Source organism: Anguilla anguilla, chromosome 8, assembly GCF_013347855.1.
Source record: "Anguilla anguilla isolate fAngAng1 chromosome 8, fAngAng1.pri, whole genome shotgun sequence".
Lineage (NCBI taxonomy): Eukaryota > Metazoa > Chordata > Actinopteri > Anguilliformes > Anguillidae > Anguilla > Anguilla anguilla.
The window spans coordinates 33,939,951-33,955,764 of NC_049208.1; the positions used below are offsets into that span (position 1 = coordinate 33,939,951).

Consider the following 15,814-nt stretch of genomic DNA (forward strand, 5'->3'; position numbering starts at 1 on the left):
AGCTGTAGAGACTGAAATTGCAAGGACTTGCTCTCGAATGCAACTCATTACCAGAATGCCAACTTGAATGAAAATAAACAGTCTGGATTTAACTGCAGCATTTGATAATCTTGACAACAAAAATTTAACTTGTTTAAATACTTTAAAATATCCGGCACTTTCTACCACACCGTTGCGTCGCATTCAAGCATTTATTTTGTCCAGATTGGAGTAATTCCCTTAAATAATGTAAAGCATGCCTTTGCACTGACTAGAGTCCATTTTAAACGACTAACTACCCGATTTCAAATCAACTTTTACCCGAAAGTTTAAAATTAAATACAAATTACAGCGATATAGCATAAATATAAGCATACATTCGTGCATGCTACTATATTGGCCTGCATATATAGCCTATACAAAACTGCAACTTAATAATCCGCTTTTAATAGGTTTTAATTATTTCACTTATCTTTGTTTTTTTCTCTTTTTTTGCCTTTCTTGGTTGATTACCTGGAGTACACTACACTGTAAGAGAGAGGACGTCAATGATGTCATTTGTGCATATTTTTGCATTAAGTCAGGTTACCTAATTATCGTAGCATACAGCAACGATTAGCCGGGCGACTTATCCGAAAATTCGTATTAACCTTGAATGAAAAATTATAGTAGGCCTATGCCTCCTTATTACAGTTCATTTTAAACTTGTGGCACATGCAAAGACATTTTCAAACAGTGTAGCTACATCCCAGCAACTATTGTATCCTTCTATGGTGCAAATTTCTACGCCTGCGCTGTTAGTTTGTCATTTCAGACCTTTCAGCGCCGTCATGGCGGATGCAAAAAAATAGCGCCATTTTGTAACAGTCTGTGGAAAAAGGCTATCTCTTTAACATTGCAATTAAGCCATTGGTGGTTCTAATACAGTGAACAAACCAATCCGGAACGGTCTTACTGGAACGTCGCCGAGGATTTTGACAAAGAATGTGATATCGTCTGTGCGCAGTAAGTAAAATGTTTGTTTCGTTTTTGTTTTTCATTACATGACACAAAATAACATTTCATGTTCTGATCCTCGCTTGAAACACTTCACGTGGTCGGCACCGGAGATTCTTCATTGCTATTTCCTTGGCACACAGGAGCATAGACATTTTAACCCGCGCGAGAGAGGAGCGGCCATCGTACCATAGAGCGTAGAAAAATAATGTAGAGGGAAGTCTTTGGGTCCGCTGGGATAGTTGATCTCCACCTTAAGAAGTTTTCCATTTATAATAAGTGTACCGAGATAAAAGCAACAACAAGCTGAACAAAAATTCTATTATACAGGTAATTAAGGTAACCATCGCTATCTCAAAAAATAAACAACACTTCCAGCTAGCTTAGTAAGCTAACACAATGAATGTACAAAATCACATGTGTAATTTAATAATTTAGGGTTTCCAATATCCGTACACCGCTATGCATTCTCTTGGTAAAGGCACCTTCCCTCCTCCAAAAAAAGGGGGACGAAAAAAAAGGAAAAAAAAAAAAAACTAAGTCACGAGGGATAGTTACATGTTTTTTTTGTTACAGTGAGTTTCTGTTCCAATTGTAGTTTGGACGCCAGGGGGCGAGAGTATGATGTTGTGCAAGTGGGAAAGGTCTATTGGTTTATGGTTACGATGCTATATTTCGTTAATGCAACATATCAGGGCGCCAACTAATTTAGCTGTAATTAGATATTATTAGCCCTTCTTAAGATTTGTTCCTGCATGACCCAGTCTATAATTGAAAAGTGAAACCAGAACCAGTATCTGCTTGTTTGGTCTTCAGAATGCTGTTGGCCTCCTTCAGTTTTAAAAATATTTGGAGTTGGAGGCTGATATATGACTAAATAGTGTTAGCATTGCCTGCCAGTGTTAGGCTATATGATTAAGGTTTTGTAGAAACATGGGCATTGATGGCTAACATTACAGTTACAAAGCATTCACTTATGTCAGTTAGTCTGTTTGCAAATTCTCAGAAAGCAAATGTATCTAACTTTGAATCTTTGTAACCCATCCGACTATGTCAAACCCTTGCTTTGCTAATTGCTTTGGAAATGATGTTGAACACTAACGGATCAGCAGAGTAAGTAACATGTGCTGACATCAGAAGTGCTGGAACACTACTGGTTACCTAGGTTACACAGCCATGAACTTGCCTGCTGCCCGTGTGTTGTCAGTGACAAGGAATGTTCTAGAAGCTATATTGTTAGTTACACAAAAACAGAACAGGATCCACAAATGTCATAGTCTATTTTGTCTGAGCACACGTCAATCTCTCTTTCCTTATCTTTTCTGTTGCTGTTCTAATATTATCACATTTTTCATTATAATGGTATTTGGTAATGCAGTGGGTGAGGATATACTGTGTTCTGAAATAGCAAGACATTGATCCAAAACACAAAAGCAAATCCACATGTGAATGACTGCAAAGAAGCACATTTTTAAAAATGTACGGTTTGGAGTGACCTAATTAAAGTCCTGCCTTGAACCCAATAGAGATGCTGTGGCAGGCCCTGAACTGAGGAGTTCATGCTCGAAAATCTACCAGTTTGTCTGAATTAAAGCAGTTCTGCAAAGAAGAGTGGGCTAAGATTCCTCCACAGTGATGTGAAAGACTGCTGTCAAATTATAGGAAGCGCTTGGTTGCAGATATTGCTGCTAAAGGCGGTGCAACCAATTATTAAGTTTAAGGGAGGAATTACTTTTTCTCCATTTTCATTAAATTAAATAATCATTTAAAAAATGTGTTTTGTGTTTCCTCTAATATTACATTTTGTCTAAATATCCGAATCCATAGTTTGTTTTGAAAATGAAAATGAAAACACAATAATGTGTACAGTGCTCTCCAAAATTATTACCACCATTGACAAAGATTAGCAAAAAATGGCCGTATAAAAGAAAAATGCAGTTAATTTTATTTCCCCCAAAATTCCTGGTAAACCTGTTTTCAGTACTTTGTGCAGCCACCCTTGCATGAATGACACGAGTGAGTTGTCTTATGGTGTTTTATGAGATCACTGAACATATTCAGGGGGATGTTAGACTATTCCTCCATGCAGAATTTTTCAAAATCCTTTGGTTTGCACTTGTTGACAGTCTTCTTTAGTTTAAATTGTACATCACTTTCATGTCTGGAGGCTGAAATGGCCATTGCTAAACAGTAATTTGCATCATTCCAAATTTCATGATTCAAAGTTCCAGTTCTGAACTTTGATTGGTAAGGTCAGATGTGATTAAATGGAGATTTTTGGCTAGGGACACCAGTGGTGGGATTGGCATCATATGAAGGGTGCTTATGTGGAAAAAGACATCATTCCTACAGTGAAATATAGATCTTTGATGTTATGTTTTGTTATGTTTTTCTTTTTCTATCTATGGGTCCTGGGACTCTTGTTAAGGAGTCAGGTTGTTGGAGACTACAGTTACTACTCAGAAATCAATCATACTCAGGGGGAGGTCAAAATGAGGTGAACCTCTATTAAGTAATCACCAGAGTACTATAAGAGAATGTGGAAGGGTGGGGTGTGTTGATTTTCGTGCTGCTTAGAAGAAGGTGCAGTGAAGTGAAAAAATGAATGTGAACATAGCTCTGGTCCTTCAGTCTGATTAGGCCTAGAGCTGGGCCCAATTTCTGGAAGCAGGATTACTGACTTTGCTGGATAACTGTGCTGTGGTAAAAAGGGCTGTTCTGGGTTTTAGTCAGCACAGCTAACTCAGTAATGCTGCTTTGTGAAATACTCTCCTGGTTTTGCACACACCATGCACACACACACGCACACATACACATACACAAACACAAACGCGCGCGCACACACACACACACATACGCACACACACACACAATGTGTATGAGAAATCGTGTGCACAGAGTCCCCCCTAGTCATTAACACGTTTCTCCCTGTGGACATATGTGTCTGGCGGAGGTGGGCAGCGGATAGACTACAGGGTGCGAATGACCATCTGTTCACAGCGTGAGGTGCCTCTCGCTCACGCTGCGGGTCCGTACGGCTCAGGAAGGGGGAGGGGGGCGGGGGGGGGGGGGAGAAGGACAAAGGGTTGCGCCCCCCTGTGGCCGGCGAGGGGGCTGCGTTAATGGAGCCCGGCGGCCGGTCTGTCACGTCCTCCGCATTGTGCGAAACCTCTCGAAAGTGCGGTGTCAACAGAAAGCAAGGTCTCATGCAGCGCCTCCGCTCTCCCTCACCGTTAGGGATGGACAGCGGCTCTTCCCTCTACATGTGCTCCCCCTGCTGCCAGCTCTTCGGCTCTCTGGAGGAGGTGCTCTCCCACCAGCTCACCTGCCACTCGGAAGACCCGGGGGAGGAGGCCCCCCCTGCAGCGCCCCCTGGCCCACAGACTGAGGTACTGCATTTAAGGAAAAGGAAATAGGGGCGGGGCACAGTGGCTGCATTCCAAACCACCTATTCATTCATCCTGACTGGACCATTAGATGTGTCGAGGGGTGGAGAGTTTGTTGAACTTGGCGTCTTTTAAGGGGTTTGAATTTGAAAGTTTTTTTAATGGGACTGACACAAATGCTGGTCTGCAATGGGAATGCAGTGCAGTGGTTTTGATTTGAAAAAAAGAACGTTTCTTACATTGGCAACTGTGATTATTTCACTTCAATGTATGTGCAGGTATGTGAGCTCTATATGTTAGACAATAAACGCAATCTATGTAAGCTACCTGTACAACATGGCAGTTAGCGAGCTGTTGTTTTTCCAGCTTCCAGATGTCATTACTTTTTTCTAAAATCATTGACTACATTGAAAACTTTCAAAAATAACAAAAACGTTCATAATTTTACTAGTAATTTTTTTGTTGGTCGTAAAGATCCATGAGAGGTTATGTTTAAAAATATTTCACTAGCTACTGCAATGAAGTATCAGTGAAAGCTAAATCATTTTCAAGATTTTCACATTTTTATGTTTAGAGTGTGTGAAAGTTATGAAGCTGTCATGTTTGTGGTGTTGGGGCCTGTAGAATATGATGCTGAGGCCTTTTTTTACTGGGTTACTTAGCATTTTTATGATCGATTCATACTGAGTGGTTTGTGGAAGCCTCATAAGAAATCACAGATAATAATGACAGGGACAGCACTCACTTTTCATACATCTGTTTCTTTTATTTTATTTTTTTTAGTTTAGTCTCATTAATCTGTGAAAAAAGAAATTTGAAAAAAAGTTAACCCAGGAAATATTTTTTGATTAAATTCTACATGCATCTGACTGATGCCCTTGAAATAGCCTCCTGCTTAATATGCGCCTGGAGTGTCTGACCAGACCCTTTGCCAGGGTTTAATGTTCAAGCAATCTTTGAATGATTGCTGAGAAGACTTATCACCCAACATAAAGTTGATTTTGATGTGCACGGTAAAAGATAAAACTGACGTAAAGCAATTGATCCAGTTTCCGGGAGCGAATGGAGCTTTCCTGCAAAAAAAAATTAAATACTGGAGCCGTAATGGACGTCGACGTCCTTGAGTGTGTTTCATAAATCACTGCGCTTTTCCTGCCTCGCCATGTTCCCTGGCGAAGAAGCTCGCCGTATGGCTCTAACTTATCTTCATCTGCTTAAGAGAGGTGTCATAAAGAAAGGCATCGTGGGTGATGGGCAGTTTGCATCTCGTGTGGCAGGCAGGGGAGGACCTGAGGGAGACTCAGCCCCCCCCCCAACATGTCTTCCTAATGAATTGCTCATTGGCTGGCTGACAGACGAATCGGCTGTTGTGACACCCGGTGAAGCCTGAGCCCCGCGTGGTGTTTTGGCTCGCGTCCTCGTACACTGCTTAACCGGCACTGCTTCGACTTCATTAAGCAAATGACCACACCATTACTGCCCTGGTACATTAAGAGACCTTTCTGTGACATACGTTTTTTTTTTCTTTTACAGAGGAAGCCATAGCGAAGTGAGCTTTGGTTGTTTAAGCAGAAAGGCCCACTTATACGTGTAGCTAAATTCATTTGACCGTAACAGTGCCTAAAAGAGCAACTTACTTCTAGTCATTTTTGGGTAGTCAGCTATTTGTTACCATCTATAGGATGTGCTGCCCTTCCAGAAATGGCGTCTGTGGGAAAGGAGAGGGACGTGCTAATTGCCTGGCCCCTTCTTTGTGTGCCACACTCTCCTTATACATTTTGCGCAGTGGAACAATGGAATTGATGCAGGCACTAAGGGAAGTGGGCGGGGCCAGGTGCCACGGCCAGTGAAATGTTGAGGGCCGCTGTAATTTGATTCTGAGGGAATCAGATGGAGTGGGCGGGGCAGAGGTGTCTGTTAAGCGCTCTGCTTCCTGCTTCCTCCACAGAGGGTGCCAGGTATGTCTGTGAACCCGGTTCTGAAGGCTGCAAATTAGCCGCTCTGTCTTAGCGTTCCCAAACAGAAATGTCAACTCTGGCACAGGCACAGCGTCATTATTTTACAGAAAGGATGCTCCATCCCGAGGGTGTTGCCCCTGTTTACCTTAAGAAACCTGGAAAATTTTGCTTAAGGAATTCTGGGCCTGAAATCATTCCCGTTCCACACTTTCACACTGGAAAGAAATGACCCCCTTAAGAGACCCGGTAAACATGGAACATGAGTTGGGAAGCTGGCCGGCACCTCCTGAGATCTGCGGGACTGGATACCGCGCCTGTAGGTGAAAATGAAGGACGGGCTATTGGATGGATACCCCTGGCAGCTGCCCAGAATAATTCACTTTAAGAGAGTGACGGTGTAGCCGTTCACTGTATCATATCGGTGATGGGCATGGAAACACCCTAATATCCTAATAGCCTGATTGAATGAGCGGTGCACCGAGGGTGCAGCCGCACAGCCTCAGCTGGGGCTGTTACCGGGGGAAACGCAAGCTAATCTCACAGAGAACTTTCAAGCAGCCGTGTTGCTACGGCTCCACAGCGAATGTGTAGCTGTGTGGAATAGTCTGACTGACTGCGTTGTCTGGCAGCATTTACGGTGATGGAGAATGGTTATAGGCGTGATTAGACGTTATAGGACAGTGCTTCAGTCTGGGATTCTGACAGGAAGGGACATCATTTGGGCTGGTCTTTATTGGAATTCACTCAGGGCACCTACTGGTGCACAGGGCTTGCCTTGTGGCTGTAGCCACTCGTTTATTCTACCATTTTCCCCCCCATCCTTTGTTTTCACCCTTTCTCTAACTTTCAAACCCTGATTCCCTTTAATCCACTGATTTCCATTCAGTTGAAACAAAAAAAAAAGCTTTGCTGGCGCAGCTGCCTTTTAATGCAGGGGTATCAGCCTGTGGTTGTGCAGGGCCGTGATGTCTTTTGGCTTTTTGTGTGTGTCGAGACTTAAATGTCACTAATTTAAGTCGCTAATTGGCTGCAGTTCAAACGCCTTGTTTCCAAGGCCATAATTGGCCAGTGATTGAAAGGAAGCCACAAAAACCCACAGACTCTGCAGCCGTCCAGGCCTTGAGCTTGACACCCGTGTTCTAAAGGGACGTCATGAACTAAACAACCGTAAAGTTCTTTGCTAGTAGCAGCAGTGAACAGCAGTTACCTGAGTTTGGAGAATTAACCTCTTCCTGTTTCTTCTTTCCCGCCTCAGTCACTAGTGCTGTACCAGTGCGCCGACCTCCAGCCTCCCCACCCTGACCCCGCCCAGCACCCCAGTCCCGCGTCGGCCCCGCAGAGCCGGCCCTCCCCCCGGAAACCCAGCGGCTCGCCGCGACAGAGCCCCGCCCAGGGCGCCCAGAGACAGCCCGCCCTCAGCTCCGCCCCCCTGATCCGCTACCAGTGCGGGGACTGCGGCTGCCTGTTCGAGTCCCTGGGCCAATGGCAGCAGCACCGCAAGCTGGGTCAGTGCACCAGGGCCGGGTCGGAACCTGGCGGGGAGGGGGCGGCCACGGCGGGGGAGGGGGAGGTGAAAATGGAAATGGAGGAGCAACTGGAGGAGGGAGGAGAGGAGCAGCCTGACCAGGCTGAGGGAAGCGCGATGGACGGAGCTAGGCAGGACGAGGGAGGAGAAGACGGAGATCGAGGGGGAGGGGCGTGGCAGGAAGACTGCGCCTGGAAGGAGCGATTGGTCTGCCAGGACCACTCCTATCTGCCCTCCGCTGGAGAAAAGCAGGAAGAGGATGAGCAGGCACGGGGCGAAGAGAGCGTGGCCAGCCAGGCCCAGGGCGAAGGCCCCGCCGCGGAAGAGTCCGGAAGGACGGGCGTGCGGGCGGATTCAGGGAGCCAGCCGGCGGAGAAAGCCCAGGCCGCCGCTGAAGGAGAGCCCGGGGCGGCGGACCACAGCTTCCTGTGCGTGTGCTGCGGGACCGGCTTCAGCTCGGAGCCGGCGCTGGTGGCCCACCGCAGGACCCGCCATGGCCTGGAGGAGGCGCTGCACCACTGCCCCGTGTGCGGGGAGAGCTTCATGAACACCACCCTCTTCCTCTACCACCGCAGGCAGCACCGGGAGCAGGAGGAGGGCCCCGGGGCCGGGGCTGGGGCCAGGCCGGGGGGCAGAGCGACGAGCGCCAAGAGGGTGCTGGGACTCCTGCCTTCCACTGCGCCCTCTGGTGGAGCAAAGAAGCAAAGCAGCTCAGGGTCCAGCCCATCACAAACGAGCCTGTCAGGTAAAGACCAGAGTGGTGTAGGAGAGAAGCCTCAGGAACTTCTCCTGTTGCCAAAGCCGTTTCCTTTTTATTTGCCAACACAGTGTTATGGTTTAGTCATAACTATTTCATTGTTGAGTTATGTGAGTTTTGCAGTACTAAGAGCTGGATGGGAGCTTTCAGTGTGTAAAAACCCTCAGGCCTGTTTGTGTCCCTCTGGTCTGTGTAGGTCCAGCAGCAGGCGCCACAGTCGACGGTGACGAGCGGCTGGAGGGGGGGGACAACGGGGCCCTGGCGACGCAGTCCCCGCCGAGCCCCGCCCCCGCGTCCTCGGAGGCGGGCTCGGAGGCGGGGCTGAAGCGCCCGGCCGCGCCCCACGCCTGCCCCCACTGCGGGCGGGCCTTCAAGCGGCGCTGCCACCTGCTGGCGCACGTCTACAGCCACACGGGCTCCAAGCGCTACAGCTGCGAGACGTGCGACAAGGCCTTCTCCTACAAGAGCAACCTGGCGCGCCACCGCCACACCCACGCCTGCGCCAAGCCCTACTCCTGCGAGCGCTGCGGCAAGACCTTCACCCAGTCCGGCACGCTCAAGCAGCACTGGCTCATACACGCCAAGGCCGACGCCCTCAGCCAGGGCGCCGACGGGAAGGGGGTGGCCTTCCAGCTCCCGCACCCCTGCACCGACTGCTCCTCCAGCTTCAAAACGCGCACGCAGCTGCTCATCCACAGGTACCGCGAGTCCGCTAGGGCGCTAGGGCGCTAGTACCGCGAGTCCACTAGGGCGCTAGGGCGCTAGTACCGTGAGTCCGCTAGGGCGCTAGGGCGCTAGTGCTAGCGGACTGACGCAGTGGTGATGTAAGCAGGGAGTTGTGAGGAGTACTGGGGATGTGCCTGGTGGATTCACTGCTTACATAAATGCTGCCCTTGGTGGGATAAATCTAGTTCACAGTAGTAAATGTGTGCAATATACAATAAGTTTGTTTTAGTGGATTGGGCTGTGCTTTGCTACAGCAGAGTGTTGACTCTTTTCAAGTGTGTAATGTTTAGATAAGCAGGCCAGAGCTCCTATAACTAATAGATTGAGAATGTTCTGTTCTGGATGTGAGCCGTGGTAATGTGAAAGACATGTACAATATGCTTTGTCATCATTCCAAGCAGTTTTATGTCTGGCCATATAGGCAACAACCACTGGTGTAAACTCCTTATCAAAAGGTCACATGAATCACGTGAAATTCATAAAGGAATGTTTATCGGAGTGTTCTGAGGCTGTGGGTTAACGTTGCTCCACTGTGCTCGTAAAAATGAAGGAAATGGAAACTGTTTACTCTCGACTGCTCTGTCCTGAGATAATCTGGGACCCAACAGAAGCATCGTTTCTTACTGTGGCCTTGGTTAAAGTTGTCTGATCTTGTGCTGCTTTTCACTGAGGGATATTTTAACAGCTGTAGGTACCTTGGAAGCTTTAGGTAGCTTTTTTTATCCTTTACCCATATGTTATCTGTGAATGAAGCAGCATACTGTGTGTAATCTGAGAAGAGTGCTGCTGTTTCCTCAAACCTGTGAAAGGACGGAGGATGTCTTTCACCTTTCTCCTCCTTGTTTTGTTTTCTCTTTTTTTGGGGTTTAGGCACGTCCACACCGGCCAGTACCCCTTCTCCTGCACTGTCTGTGGCCAGACCTTCCTGCGCAGAAAACAGCTGCAGCTGCACTCTCTCAAGCACCAAGGTCAGAGGTCACCTGAGGGTGACGGAGGGGTCAAGGCTGACCGTGTCTGAGCTTGACTCTTTTTCCCCTTGCTCCTGTGTACGTGTGTGATGTTTGTCTTTCCTCTGGCTGTAATCTCTTATTCTGCTACAGTGTAGACAGTGTTCTTAAAGGAGGGTCAAGCCACAGTCAAATATTACTGTGTAATATCGTGTAGGGTTGCCTACTGCTTTATTCCCATTAGTGAATCTGTACATTTTTCAGGAAACGTTAAATGGCAAACCCGTTAATTAAATTAAATACCAATATTTATATTAATATTCTAAATATTAATATGAATATTCCTTGAAATCTAATGCTGGTTGAAAGACTGCTTCTAGCTCCCCGTCCTTGACCGTGTTAATTGGTCGGCTAATTAATTTGACACACTCCAGACTGCAGCAGAGCTTTCAGTGTTTTTCCTGTTTATGCGCCCGGTTCTGTTGACTGGAAACCCAGAGTCTTTTGTGTAACGTTAGGTGCTGCCGGTGCAGCTGAGTCAGATGGATTGTTGGAAGTTTGCCCGTTGCCATTTTCATCTAAGCTGGCTAACTTTAGCTCTGAAAGGACACTTTGCCTGCAGGTGATACTGTAAACCAGTCACACTGCTCTTACACGCAAGGCTGTGTTTATAATGCGGGCGCTGGACTTTGTTTTTCACACCACATTTCCCTTAGCTTCCAACCAAAATAAAACGGCCTTGTAAATTCTAGCACATTTAAGAACCTGGACGTCGATGATGTTGCACTCCTTTCATTGCCCCCAGATAACGATGCGTTACGTGCTCTAAAAAAAAAGGTTTAAAATCTGGAATTTTCTTGCCACCAAAACAGTTGTTGATTAATTGGACCGATTAGTGTGTTAATTTGTACAGCCAGTATTGGAGTCCAATGACTGTTATATTCGTATTTAATTAAAAGGTTTGAGGTTTTCAGATTTATCTCCTGCAGATTAATTCAGCTCATGAAAAAAATTTGCAGAGTGAATTTACATAAGCGGCATTCCTGGTATTGATTCAGTGTGAAGTGCTGTGCGAACGTTAGTCTGGCGTTTGAAGTCGTGACGGCGGCGGGCGATTCTAACGCGGTGCGTTTCTCAGGAGCGGTCTCAGACGCTGTCCCTGGCGCGTTCGAGGGCAGGGTGAGAACGAACCGCGGTTCCCCCGGTTACCGCCGTGCGGATCCGGCCGCCTCCGTCGCGGGACGAGGTCGTGGCGTCGACCGCCGTCGTCTCTCGCGGTCGCGCGCTTCCTCTCAGCCCCCGAGGGCTGTTCCTGTCCGCTGCAGCACGCAGAGCTGCAGTTCCTGCGGGTTTTTTTTTTTCTTCCTCTGGAGCCACAGTTCTCTTCTGCGTCTGAGGGTTCTGTAGCGTTCTCTCTGTGGCAAGGTCAGTCGACTCCCCGCCACCGCCATCCGTCATCTTAGTGACCGTTCCGCTGGCAGCGCCCGTGCGCTCTGGAGAGAACGCCGCTCGCGCAGGAGTTTATGAAGCCGTGCTGCGCTCCGTTCCGCTTTCTTAGCGCCGCAGGGTAATTCCGCATGGCATGAAGTGCGGGCCGCACCGGTAGAATTGCTGGGATGTTTCGCTCAGAATTGTTTGCATGCTGTGTGCATACATTACATATTTTTCCACATTCCGCTGTGACAGCATTCGCTGTTTTGGAATACAACTGAAAAAAAAAAAAAAAACTGAATCAGTATTCATTGTGCGTTTGTGGCTTCTCTTCCAGGTAAAGAGCCCATTTCCTGCCCCCGTTGCTCCACCCAGTTTCTAAACCAAACGCTGCTGGACAACCACCTGCAGCGCTGCCTGGGGAAGGCGGGGCGGGGGCGGGGCCGGAGCGCGGGCCAGCTGGAGTGCGACATGTGCGGCCACCGCTGCGTGACCCAGGAGGGGCTGGACCTCCACCGGCTCTCCCACACGGGCCAGACGCCGCTCCGCTGCCCCCTGGCCCCCTGCCGACGGCGCTTCGCCTCCAGCTCCGCCCTGGAGGAGCACGTCCTCGCCCACTGCCAGGCGGCCGAGGACCCCGACAGCCGGGGCCCCGCCCCCAAGCCCCGCCCCTTCCACTGCGAGCACTGCGGGAAGGACTTCACCACCGCCTCCTCGCTCAGCGTCCACCTGCGCATTCACACGGGGGAGAGGCCCTATCAGGTGAGAGATTGTAGCGCCCCCTGGTGTTCACATACGGCGTTCTTTTCACCGTTCTCCCCAGTTTGGGATCTTGTGCCTCCCGCACTCCGCGCGAATAGACCGGCAGCTGTGGCATGTGCAGTGCTCTGTAGCGCTCTCCCACAAATGTTTTCCACACTACCGGCCGCACAGTACTACAGGTCAGCTAGCGCAGATTGGAGAAGAGTGGTTTCTGTGGGAGGCACCCAGAGTATTGTTGAGAGCAAGTGACCTGGGGAGCCTTGAGCAATCCGAAACCCCGGCGGTGCCGTGCCTGTCCTCCGTGCCAGTCTGCTGTCCTTGCCATGGGCCATAACCTGCACTTAACGTTAGCTTCTTCAGCGCCTCGGGCACCTCTGCTCCGCAGCCTGTTGAGTCAGGTTTTAATGTGAGCTGCTCCTCTTTGATTGATGATGTTGTCAGGGGCAACAGAGTCCGGGAGCGGTTAGGCAGGAGTTCAAGGCCAAGTGGTTTGAAGGTGGAGAGATGGAAGGATTCAGCTCTGTTTTCTGGCTGTTTTATCGGGCTTATATCGTCCGAAACCAACTAAACGCGAAGGAAAAATCAATGCACGCAGATGACTGAATAACAGGCCAGTTTATGTGCGCTTGGCCTTTAGTCCTCTGGTGCTTCCCCTTTAGACGGCTGTGTGTCCGTCTTCAAACTTCGTTTGTTATTTCTTATGATGTTATTTTTAATGCCAGAGCAGCTTTTCAGATGTCTGCCTTAAAGCTTTCTCCAATGATGTTGAAATGCGCTGTGAAAACGATTTTATGATAATAATTCAATTTTGCTTGAAGTGCCATGCCAGTGTGATAATGTGTAAACATCTCCATCAAGTGAAATGGCACACGGAAAAAAACAAACATCTAGCCAAGATATTCCAAATATCCTCTTAAGGTTCTTGAAGCTCTTTCTACCTATGAAGTCAATCATATCTTTTTTTCCAGAGCTACTTGCCCGCAAAGGAAAGTTAACCCATTAAATTTATTGACCTTTAAAACATATCTAGGCCCATTTCATCGGGTGATTTGGCTAAATAATAAACAGTTTCCCCCATTTGTTGCATGTGTCTGTTGTTAGCTTGTGGCTATTACAGCAAAGCTCATTGGTTCAGTAATGCTATGTGCTCTGAGAGGCCAGAGGAGGGTGGAGCAGAGCATTAGAGAAGTATAGAGCAGGGTAAGGCTGCTGAACAAATGGAAAAGGCTGTTATGAGAATCTCTTTCAAAGTGTGCACTTTTCCAATCCAGTGAGCATGTCTGTTAACTACCTCATCTTTCTCATTTACCTCTCTTTCTTTCTGCTGTTTGCTCACCGCTCACCTAAATCTCAACCTTCCCCTCTCCCTGTCTCCCACAATGCACGTCTTTCCCATTCTCCCTCTCTGTTCCTGAATGACCTATCAATGTCTCCCACAATGCACCTCTTCCCCATTCTCCCTCTCTGTTCCCGAATGACCTATCAATGTCTCCCACAATGCACCTCTTTCCCATTCTCCCTCTCTGTTCCTGAATGACCTATCAATGTCTCCCACAATGCACCTCTTCCCCGTTCTCCCTCTCTGCCTCTGACCAACCTATCTCTGTCTCTCATAATGCACCTCTTTCCTATTCTCCCTCTCTGTTCCCGAATGACCTATCAATGTATCCCACAATGCACCTCTTCCCCATTCTCCCTCTCTGTCACTGAATGACCTATCAATGTGTCCCATAATGCTACTGTTCCCCGTTCTCTCTCTCTCTGTCCCTGACTGACCTGTCCCCGTCTCCCATGTTGCACCTCTCCCCCGCTCCCCCGCCCCCGTCGGCAGTGCACGCAGTGCGGGAAGCGCTTCCGGCAGATTCCGCACCTGCGGGACCACGAGCGGCTGCACAGCGGGGCGCGCCCCTTCAGCTGCTCCGTGTGCGGGAAGAGCTTCGTCCTGGCGGCGCGGCTGGCCGAGCACGCCCGCACCCACAGCGGCGACAAGCCCTACACCTGCCCGCTGTGCCCGCGCGCCTTCCGCTCGCTCTCCAACCTGGGCAAGCACCGCAAGACGCACGGGCGCGGCCCCCCCGCCCCCGCCCGGGAGCCCGCCGGCGAGGGCGAGGCCGCCGTCCGCACCATCCTGCTGGTCCAGGCCGCGCCCCCGGCCCCGGAGGGCGGCGACGCCCAGGCCGTCCCCGCCCACTCCCAGCTGCTCCTCCTGCACCCCTCCGTGACCATGGGGGAGGGGCAGGAAGGGGAGGTGCTCATGCCCCACGCCTTCCAGGTCATCGTGGAGGAGACCGTCTAAAGGGGAATGAGACGGAAAGAGCGGAAGAGAGGAGAACGGAGGGATGGAGAAAGCTGAGACAGTCAGGGACCCCCAGATAGGGGACATTAAGGAGAGGAGGGGGTGAAAATGAAAAGGGAGAGAATAAAAAGAGGAAAGGTTAAATTTGGTTACCTGAATTGAAGGAATGACAGGATTAAATGGAAAGGGTATGATATCGATATAATTCGCTGTATGCGGAGTACAGGTGCTTGTGTGTGGCACATTTTACGGGTTTTGAACTTCACTGGGAGTTGAATCTGATATATTTCTTTAATAAAATGCTTCATCTATCTGTTGCCTGTGCTGTTGCCGTTATTTTACACAGAGCACACAGTGGTGGGGACTTGCCTGATGGTCTCTCTATCTCAGATTCTGTTTGCTCCAGTGATTTTCTTCATTGTCACAACAGTGAATTTCTGCGCTTTACTCAAATATTGGCCATTTGTAAACACGCTGATGCATTATGAATAACAGATCTAATCCATTTCCTCTGTCTGAATGGTACTTCTGAAAAAACATGAATTTTACAAATATTTACCATGCCCATGTCCTACGGGGGAGAGAATGCATTGGAGGGAAAACGCTTTCTTACAGAATCCCTCATCTCCACCGAGCTGCTCTGTCGGAATTGCCATTTTGTCAGCTGTAAGTATGAATAAAATATGTGTTCCTGTCGTATGTTTGCATAATGAGATATGTTATTTTATTTTATTCAGTCGCATCAACTCGACAGTCAAGCAGTAGCCCTGTCCAGTAAAAATATGCTAGTTTAAACGTGATGCAAATACGAGCATTTATTTATTTTTTTGGCGTGGTGAGTCTGAAAGTTTAATCTCTGATTGGTTGATGTACAATTATATGTACCTGGTTAGATTGCTAACGAGCCTCACCTGAATTCCAAAGGAAATATATGGTTAATGATACGCAGTGGGCAGTTATCTTGTTACTGGCTGGCGTGAGAGGGGAGAATTGCAGTGGTAGAAAACTCAATTGTGATGTGCGGCAGCCGTTGTGTGTCTGTGAGTCATTG

The 15,814-nt window shown here is 48.5% G+C and overlaps 1 protein-coding gene across 2 annotated transcripts; it reads left to right on the plus strand.

Annotated features, from left to right (window-relative positions):
• The first annotated feature begins 826 nt into the window (after positions 1-826).
• LOC118233762 (zinc finger protein 665-like) lies at positions 827-15,462 on the plus strand. 2 transcript variants are annotated; one of them, XM_035429685.1, is made up of 7 exons: positions 827-984; positions 4,213-4,364; positions 7,575-8,589; positions 8,798-9,299; positions 10,198-10,295; positions 12,043-12,467; positions 14,299-15,462. In XM_035429685.1, exons 2-7 carry the CDS (start codon positions 4,215-4,217, stop codon positions 14,761-14,763), a joined length of 2,655 nt encoding a protein of 884 aa, XP_035285576.1. In that variant the 5' UTR covers positions 827-984; positions 4,213-4,214; the 3' UTR covers positions 14,764-15,462. The 2 variants fall into 2 exon arrangements, with proteins under 2 accessions (XP_035285576.1, XP_035285577.1); XM_035429686.1 differs by lacking the exon at positions 827-984 and adding an exon at positions 1,011-1,305.
• The last annotated feature ends 352 nt before the right edge of the window (positions 15,463-15,814 follow it).